This window comes from Amblyomma americanum, chromosome 7 (genome assembly GCF_052857255.1).
Source record: "Amblyomma americanum isolate KBUSLIRL-KWMA chromosome 7, ASM5285725v1, whole genome shotgun sequence".
NCBI classification, from domain to species: domain Eukaryota; kingdom Metazoa; phylum Arthropoda; class Arachnida; order Ixodida; family Ixodidae; genus Amblyomma; species Amblyomma americanum.
The window spans coordinates 80,395,129-80,404,901 of record NC_135503.1 but is presented as its reverse complement, the minus strand read 5'-3'; the positions used below and the strand labels follow the sequence as shown (position 1 = coordinate 80,404,901).

General features: G+C 45.5%; 1 protein-coding gene across 1 annotated transcript; it reads right to left on the bottom strand.

Moving 5' to 3' along the window:
- Window positions 1–404: 404 nt before the first annotated feature.
- On the bottom strand, window positions 405–9,027 carry LOC144097851 (uncharacterized). Its single transcript, XM_077630464.1, has 4 exons — window positions 8,987–9,027; window positions 8,798–8,865; window positions 3,233–3,313; window positions 405–545 (listed from the first exon to the last, which is right to left on the bottom strand). The coding sequence occupies exons 1-4, from the start codon at window positions 9,025–9,027 to the stop codon at window positions 409–411; spliced, it is 327 nt and encodes a 108-aa protein (XP_077486590.1). The 3' UTR covers window positions 405–408.
- Between the last annotated feature and the right edge of the window lie 746 nt (window positions 9,028–9,773).

Sequence of the window (9,773 nt, the reverse complement as noted above, 5' to 3'; positions counted from 1 at the left end):
ACATTTATTCTATTCTATTCTATTCTATTCGTGTCTGAGTTTCTGTGTACTCAATTGATGTGAACGTATACAGAGCCTAAAGGATTGAACGTATTTTAATGAGGAATAGGTGAATTATTTGCGGGTAGGCTATCCTTGCCCCTCGTCAATTCCCTGCTGTGCTGTTTAACGAAGCCCGCCATGTGGACTTACCTACGCTAATTACGTTGCAAAATATTATCGCAAGGGCTGACATTGGGAATGAATAACTGAATTTATTCGAGAAACATAAGAACTGTGTAAGGCTTGGCGAAATAAGCCTGTTTTCCTTTCGTATTCCAAAAAAAAAAATGTGTTTGTGGTTTCTTGAATATAACGTGCTGGTTCTCTTCAGTCCGTCTACAGCAGACTGCCCGCCTTCCGTCAATGCTAGTAGTCACCCTCGCCGTCGATGCACAGGTCCCTGCTGTTCGGTGGAACATCTACGCCACAGGTGTCCACAAAGTGGTCAATGCAGTTTTGTGGCACATTATCTTTCACTGATCTCTTTGCCCAGAGAACGCACTCTGAAAAGTAATAGAAAGAAGAAATTGCTCTCAGCATGGTTCGCAGGGATGCCGTTTATAGGAAAAGGGAAGTTGTGAAACGGCAGTTGTTCGTAAATTGAGAGCCATTGATATCTTTACTTTCGCATGTCATTAACAGACATTTTATGCCTATGCGACAGTACCGGCTGACAGATCGCCGCACAATGAAACGGAAAAAAAAACAGGACGCCTGTCCATCTGTTCCATTATTCCACATTATGCCGATTGCACTGCTCCTGCATTCTGCTGCAAATAAGGAAAAACAACTTCAGATTGCGGATTCCGCACCCTGTCTGTGACTTCTGGTGTGTGAACGTTCCAGCATCTATCAGCCATTCATGTTTACGCGCACTGCTCTTAACTAGTAGCAACTCATTGTTTGTAAGTTGTTCAATATCTTTTATATAATCTCTGCTGTTTACAGCATTCGTTTTTTCTTTTTTTGATATGGCAGAAGAAATGTTGCGTTCGATAGCCAATGCATCCTTTTTTTTCCTTTAAACTTACCAAACTATCTAAAGCTAACATGTGAAAGAACACGGGGAGGCTTCGCGAGTGAAGCACGCATGCATTTCAAGTTGGGCATTCGTTCACTCGTTCTTACTATAGATTTGTTGGTGGCCTCAAGACACTCGTTGCTCTCCTCTAGGTTGACATATATCAAGGAAAACGACAGAAGGACAGTCAATGACAGAATGAATATTAGCCTGTTATGAGCTCTTCTGAACTGCCTCTCAAATAATAAACCCGTAAAATGTTTTTAAAGCAGTTAGCAAAACCGGCGCCTGATCACACTACGTTCCACTGACATTTGAACCAAATGTTCCACCTAAAAACACCGAAAGGAATGCACTATATTAGTGAAAGTGTAGCTCAAAAAGATTTCATAACACTTTCAAGCTTCGAGCATCACGCGAGCGTATGTATAACAAAAACGGCTCATGCAGGCATCTGCAAACGTTACAAACCTAGCCACGAATATTAGGAGTCATAGCCAGTGAAGCTGAAAAAATTCCATAATATTAGCGACCGGAGACGTTTGGTCGAGGGAAAGACGCCTAAGTCGTTTTTCATGCCGTGTGGTTGCGCTTGTGTGTGGATGCCGATGAGCAGTTGTTTCTTATTTCGAGGACGCATACTATTGGCGTGGGCTCAGAGGCATTATTTACTGTCATAGTAGTCGACCTGCACTCAACGCTTACTGTCTTAGAAACCAGTTACACCTGGACATACATCACCAATGCGCATTGAAAGTGCCGATCACGTGAGTTGAAAGTGCTCTAGTACTGTGATTTACCCCGAACTGACGATTCCGTCTTCACCCTGCCTCTAAACACGAGATTGCAACGAGAGATAAAAACAGGCGAGAGGCTTTTGTCCGTGCCTCCTTTTAACCGCCATAGAAATGCCGGCAAAGCTCAGCCTTCCGACGTGCTCGCTGCCGGTGCGAGGAACGGAGTTTCTAGAAAGCACGCAAGTGAGCGCGCAACCCTTTACTGCGTTTTCATCAGCGCTGAAAGAGCCTACCACACACTCCCACATGGAAGGGAAGCTTTGACGGAATCCGAGTGACATGAGGCTGCAAAAACTAGTATTCAGAACTAAGTTGCGTGCAGTTTGGAAGTGACGTCTGCAAGTACATACACCGACAAAATATTTAGAATAAAAGAGAACGTTCTCCAGTGACCGCATAAGAACGCGCACTTATAAGCCTTATGCAACCACTATTGCACTGTTTTTACGAACAGAAGGAAACACAACAGCTCCAAAGGGCCTAGGTGGCTTTGATAGGTGTAGCCATGTCCGGCTATTCTTGGCCGCTCAAGGCAGTGCTGTCGTGTTCTCTACCGGGGCGGTTTCTTAACTGAAGTGTAAGGAGGATTGGTAGAGCAGGGCTGTTTAGAGCGACTTACGGTGTCTGCGCTGCTGAAGCCTGTTTGTGAAAAGAGTGCAGCGGGGTGTAATATTGATGCAATTGATAGGAAAGAAAATGCTTCAAAGTTTGCTTCTGTGATACTGGAGTGGCAGTGGTTCTGTACTGGTGTGAGCAATTATATACTGCTATTGTAAGACAAATTTTAGCCTGTGAAATTAAGCGTTCAAGTTATAAGTTAAACGGAGGGGGGCGGGGGAGTTGTTGGGCTGGTTTTCCACTTGTGAGGAGACATCGGCTCAGATTGCATCTTAAGCCGCTTAAGAAAGAGAGTAAAGCTGGAAATAGACTTTGTTGGTTTTTCGGGGTGGACTTCAAGTAAGCGCGCTCAATGTTTCCAGCTGTTCGCTATGTGGCCAAGTAGGCAGTATGGAAGCTACAATTCTATCAGGCATTCTGGCCTGTTTTGGCAAAACAATGTGGAACGGTAGCGACATTCGTTTCTTAAACTATTTTACAACTGCACTTGTACTCACCTCGAGTTCTTGTTTCGCCTCAAATACCTCGCTCCATGCAAATATTCCAGATAGTCGGAGTAAAACCAAATGGGATAACATGCCATAGTCTCTGCCATGATTTCTGTCCCCGTGGCAGGCACGAACCCTGCACTGCTTCAGAGGTCTAATTAAGCGCGTCCGAGCAGTTGCCGAGAGGTAGTCATTAATCTAACCCAAACATATCTCTAGTACTGAATGCTTTTTTTTCTTCCTCTAAAGCGGCAAAGGAGCCTTACGATGTCCATGGTACTCCATGTCAAGGACGACGCAGTTCTCGTAATCTGTGTAGTAGTATCGACCTTCCCTCAGCGTAGGATCTGAAGAAAAAATGTGAAAAGGAGACGTAGTGAAAAGTTGCACATCGCCGTGGTCCAATCTCACAGTAGAACATCATTATTAAACATGTAAAACTTTAAGGCCCGAACTTTGTGTGGCCGATCAGCAATGAAATCCGGCGCCGTTGTCGGCGTCCAGGAAAAGTGCTTCACAAAATCTTCATTACAGAGAAAAAAATTTCTTCGAAGGTGCGGGGGATCGAACGAAGTATAGGGGCCATCAAAAGTAAATGGAAGGCAATCTTAGCCAAGACATTTATTTTCATCGTCCTCATTTTATGCACGAATGAATAACTCAATTTAGCCAAATTGTGACTGTGTGAATTGCACAGTGCACCAACAAACCTCGACCGCTATGCTTTGGCTTCAGAGAAATTAATTTTTTTCGATGCAGTTGCCTTCTGTTTACTTTTGTCGCGGGTGTACTTTCTGATTTCGAGGCGAGCACGCAATCTATAGGGAGCAAAACCTTTTTTTTTCTTCAACATGGTATTTGATGTAAGAGGTTATGTATGTACAGAAACTGCTTTACACAGGTTATTCGCAAAGCACCCAGCTACTCGCTCCACTGCACTAGTTTGACATAAGACAGCACAACTAAAAGGTCGCAACGATAGACACCGTATCACAGCGGAAACCAGTCTGCTAGAACGTCTCATTCATCAAAAATGTCCCTAGGCTAGATCATCATTCGGCTAAAATGCCTTCGGTGTGAAACAAGAGGTTCAGCGTTGAGGCCTAACATGTACGTTTTTCTTAGGTTATGATATCCAATTGATATCCAATGAGAAAAAAAATCATGTTGTTGGGTTCGTAATCAGGTTAAGTGGCCACAAGGTAACGCACGCTGTAGAAATTTGAAACAAAGTCCTAAACGAAATCACATCCTTGCAGTTGATAAAAAAGTGTTCAATGGCTTCAGGTACATTGCAGAGACGACACTGAATAGAAGGTACAAAAATATGCTTCCTATGCAGCCACGTTTTTACAGGTAGAGATTCGGTGTGTAATGTATAGCAAGACGTTTTGCTGCAAGGAGGAATCGGCATCTTGGACACTCGCGTTATAACACATCATGACCCTTCAGGCCAAAGTAGGCAGACCGACACCATGGGGGCGGAAAGTGCATCGCTATCAAATCTCTCTACAGTCTATTACGCGAAACAGAATATAAGTACTCGTCACAAAATCAAACTCTAAAATATTTCACAGATACACAAACTCTGCATAAAGGCTAGGAAATAGGGGCGCTCCGTAAAATTGGAAGAAACAACGAAAGTATGAAAAGGGTCGGGAAACTGAACTGCAAGAATGCTCTAATAACTGCATGTGAGCAATCGCAAAAAAATAAGAAATGGGCGCCTGTCTGTCTCACATACAGGTGAACTAAGCCCAATCCTCCTGCGCAAACAGGCCTTAAAAGACTATCACGGCGCATGGGCTCGAAATTAGATACCCAAATAAATTTGCAAATATTCGATGAGAACGCTATCGGCCCCGGTGCATCTAGGCGAATAAAGGTAAATCCAGTGTATGGGTTGCTTTAGCGCTGCATGCTAATGAGTGCGTGTGTCATTAGGAAGGGAGAAAAAAATAAAAATAAAAAAAACGATTTCGCCTTGAAAGCACCTGGGTATTCTCAATGCAAAGATGGTGGATGGAGCCAGCGAAACTGACGCAGGGCAAAAACGAGGAGGCATACACACAACACCGCTGGACTTACACCGTATTTAATACGATGAATTGAGCCACATTTATGCATCATTCCTGCGCCAGCGCACACTCGGAACATGGCGATTGAATGCTTTACAAAGATACAAAAGGTGTGCCTTTGCGCAGGAATGATGTACAGTTGTGGCTCAATTCATCGTAATAAATACGTTACAAGTCAAGCGCTGTTGTGTGTGGGCATCCTTGTTCTTGTCCTGCGTCTGTTTCCTTGGTTCCACCATCTATGCATTATGAACCAACTAGCCCAGCAGTTTACTCTATTGTAGTAGCCTTAAGTGCCCTCAGTAACTCTTTTTCGAAGAGCACTGCACGATTGAATAATGTAAAGAAGACTGAAGGAGTAGAGACATGCATCTCTATGACCAGGGAAACAAAAAAAAAGTGTGTACTTTGAAGAAAGCAGTGAACACAAAAAATGAATGAGCAAATGGAGAAAATGTAGAAATTAACAACGAAAAGTGTACCCATTTTCACCTCGAGCAAACGGCTGCTCCGAGTATCACACTTCAGATGCCGAAAACAATAAAAGCACGACGAGAACTTAATATTGCGAATATTTCAGCGTGAGCGGTTCTGTTAAGGCGAGGAACTTTTAAGGGACATATTAAGTTTTGAGGTTTGGTTTGAACCAAAACTGATCGTATATTGAGCAGCTGTAGCTGAATGGATTGCCAAAAGCTGGTGAATGCCTGAGTTGCAAGCTCTGTCTTGATCATTGCCTCGACTTGCTGATTCCGCCCCTTCGCTCCTGCCCCGAGGCAGAAGCGATGGTGACAAAGTGAGGCAGCTAAGGCTGCACTGACTGCTCTAGGTTTGTTGTCTACTCGACACATCTGGGCTGCGCGACTCGGACTGCAGAAAATTTGCGCAGGTTTTTTGTGCGGCGCGAAAAGAACGAGTCATCACTTTCACGTCACCTTGCTGTTGCCTCCTCGGCACGTAGAGAGAGAGAGAAAGACAAACGGAAAGGCAGGGAGGTTAACTAGGCAGCGCCCGGTATGCTACCCTGCACGTGGGAAGTGGAACGGAGGGAGAGATAGAAAGGGGAGAGAACGAAAGGAGATGAAACTTCTCCCCATGTTCGTTGGCCATTGCTTGCAGGGTACACAGGGCACACACTGATAGTTCACAACCTTGCACTCAGTCCTGAGTCCTTCAAGAACTTGAAAAGTGCCTTCAAAGATGTCCTCTGCGATGAAGGCTTACTCCAAGGACCCAGAATCTTGGCTTCAGTGAGGGGCCGGGGATCTAAACTGCGGAGTGTTGCAGCCAGGAGTCTGCTGCGGCCCGTACGGCGGAATTGCCATTGCGGGCTAAACGTTTACGCTAACGATCACTAGCATGCCGGATCATTTCGGGATAGAAGGCTTTACTTCAGCCACCACATTTCAGCGACAATCATCAGGTGTTCTTTGTGAATAACGCCTTATAGCGTTTTCTCATAAAATTACTGAGCTCCTGTCTGATGTTCGAATGGGCGAACCTCAACACACGTTGCCTTGTGCATCATGCCTCTTCCACATCGTCTCGCCGGCTTTGCCACCGAACACACGATGGCGCAGTCGGGCGCAGTAGCGTATTGGCCAGCTGCACAGTTCGACGTGTGAGCCGTCACAACCGGCACTCCCAGCAAAACCTAAGCAGGCCATGCCAGCTATGGCTACTGCTGTAGGTCACGTGCGGACGGCACAAATCAGAGGAAAGAGCTAGAATCAGCTAATGCTAAAACAGAAGAAACAAATAGTGACCGTAATTTACCAGAAAATGACGGTAAAAGTTGCCATGAAAAGGTCGTTTTTCTATTAGTGCGTGTAATACAGGACATACACACAAAGAATAGGCCTACGATTTCAATGTCAGGTCCTGTCCTGTCTTCTGTGTGCTCTTCTATTTTAGTGTTGTGGAACTTTTCTTTTATTCAGTACGTGCCAACTAGCCCAGCCATTGGTTTTACTTGCAAACTTTTGATACAAGGTTGTTCAAGGTAGAATGTTCAAATTAAAACCGAAAAGAAATGGTGATCATAGACGACATTTGGTTTTTCAAAATCGGTTTTAACCAAAAATGATCGGTATTATTCGCATGTATTCCATGCCCTGGTGGCTACTGAGGGCGAGTTGCAGTCGGTCAGACAGAATTAATAAAGTTCGGAAGATAGGAGAACGTTAAGCCGACGAGATCATTCGATTAAGCAGTGCAGAGGTAAGTTTTGAAGAATAGCTTCGCTACATTAGATAACCGCCCGGTGCTGACAGGGGCGCACCGCTACCTCTTCAAGCTTCGTGTAATAGAGTAACATATTTTGCTCACATACTGTCATCATCTAATCAGAGCCTTTCCTTGGTTTAGTTTTTGCACGGCATATAAAGAAATTGACAATATTTGTAACCGTAGCTGGCCACCGTCCACTTGAAAGCATGCACAAGCGCGCGAAAGAAATTCCCCGACAATCAATATGACGCCCGTCGGAAAGTATGCGTTAGCATTTGGGCCCCAATGTGTGACATATTTATGTGGACGGCGCGCTTCCGCATCGTTGACCGAAGGATCAATATCCATCAGTGTCTCACTAAATGTCTGCGCTAGTGAAGGCTCGCATCATACAATGGACGCAAGTTGTTGAACTGCTCCGGAGAAGCGAGGAGAACGCTCTGTGCACGTCCGACCACTTCAAAGAATGAATGAGCATTTTTTATAGTGAAATTTCATGGCGCAAGGGCATCTGTGGCCAAAAAGCGCCATGGCACGGGTATTTTCATTTGCTAAAGGCGGGTTGAAAGACCCATTTTCCAAGCATTTAACCCCGATTATGCCGAGCACCAGACCACGGAAAAGCTTGTACCCATTGTATCACCGGTGGGTACTCAGCGGCACTGGGGATCGAACCCCAACCTCCCGCATGCGAGGTGGATGCTCAACCACTAGGTCACCGCTGCGGTGAATGAAAATTGTTGTTTAAACTGTGGGTTATTCTAGGGAGCGGATACTAGACGCTGGGTACGCTGATCATGCTCTGGCATCACTCTTTGCGTCCAGGGGTAAATGGATGTAGGGAGGAAGAGGAGGGGATTAAAGAAGTGAAAGCCGCCGCGCTCTGACTGCGCTTTCTCTCTCTCCGTCAACCCTTCTCCTCTAAACCACCCGTTCTGAGATTGGCCTCCACGCCTCCTGCTCTCCCCCCAACTCCTGGCACCGATCCCTTGCACCGGACGATTCAGACTGATCGCGTCGACGGTCGGTATTTACAAAGATGGCAGTAATAATGCTTTCGCATTAAAAGAGCCGTGGTCTGGCTTTCCCTACGGTTCAGCGGCACTTACAACGCTTCCGTTATCACGCGGAATACGCGTTCGGAGGACCTCTGACTCAGTCTGGGTTTCGGGCTCGGTCACTTATTTGTTTTGCTTGCTAAATGTAATTATGAAGCGATTGCTGTTTTCAGAGTTCGTGTTCGTTCCATGACTGAAGGAGTGAGAAGTGGGGTGTAACAAAGTGACCACGTGTATTCAAGACAACCATATGAGGGTATTCCGACATAAAGGTGACAAATTACAATTAGGCGCGGTTCCACTTGCCTAAGCGGTGAAAGTGTATCTATGGTTGGGCTGTTCCCATGTCAGTTTCGCATTTATTGTCCATTAGGGTTCTTGCGTAACTCATCTTTTAGACATAAATTTGCTGCCGCCTGTCTTGAGCTGTTCTACACAATTGCTGTCAAAAAAGAGACCCTCTTACCGTTGGCTACTGTAAATGTTAGCGTTCCAGGCTCGTCGCCCACCTTGACATAGAAGGGGACGTCACGCCTTGAAGGATGGAATAGAAAGCAAAAAGATTAACTCGCTACCATGGTTCTGCCGATTTTCACAAACATTAGACCATTTTTGTTTCGCGTGCGTAGAAGCTTCACACAAGTAGAGCTCTTACGGGCGACCAGTGCGGATGCGCAGAACGTAAAGTTTCTGCATGTGTCTCACGGACGTACGTGAGATTCTGATTTTTACGTTGAGGTCTTTGCGTTCCTTGCGTACGTGGCATTGACAATACGGCGGAGGCCTTTCCCGCCTGCTTCGCAGCGATTACAGCTTCGCCGCTAATCCCTCGCCACGATACCGTGTTCACAACTGTTGTTTTCGCCTTAGATTTGCCCATTCTTACCCTCGCATAAAGTTTTAATTGACAAATAGTCTTTGTTCTTCAGATAGAAGGGCGATTTTTCAGCTATTCAGCCTGACGAAGTAATTGTTGTCATAGCAATGCTCCGACTGAGTTCGACTGAATTTGCTTTGACGCGTCTTGCATTTGAGTGGCTACACCAGTACCCGTATCTGCTTGTAGCTAGCGCGGGAAAAAACGCGCGGCGTGCGACGCGTACGTGTAACAATTAAGGTTTCTAAGGAAGTGCGCGTAGAACCGACTCTCTGCCAACTTTTTATAATTCTGAACTTTGGGAAGAAATCTTGCAAATAAATTCTGGGCGATGACGGACTTGACGAAGCCTTGGTAGTAGCATTCAAGCTCGTTTCCGCGGGACTGTTGTGAGGATGTAAATTTTATTGGACGCTATGCACTTTACGGGCACCAGCAAGTTACTTTAACGTTGGCGCTGTAGCGATAAGACACTGCTGCATGTCATTTTCGGCATAAAACCAGGGTACTTGAAGCCCTACCCCTAATTGGTCGTCATTTACTACCGTCATGCCTTCATACCAAA

Bases quoted from the DNA above. Each gene is read 5' to 3' on its own strand.
- LOC144097851 (XM_077630464.1), bottom strand. From the start codon at position 9,027: ATGCAGAAACTTTACGTTCTGCGCATCCGCACTGGTCGCCC. The intron at 8,866-8,986 runs GTAAGAGCTCTA...CCATCCTTCAAG, and splicing joins CGCATCCGCACTGGTCGCCC to GCGTGACGTCCCCTTCTATG. The intron at 3,314-8,797 runs GTAAGAGGGTCT...TTTTTTCTTCAG, and splicing joins AACATTTACAGTAGCCAACG to ATCCTACGCTGAGGGAAGGT.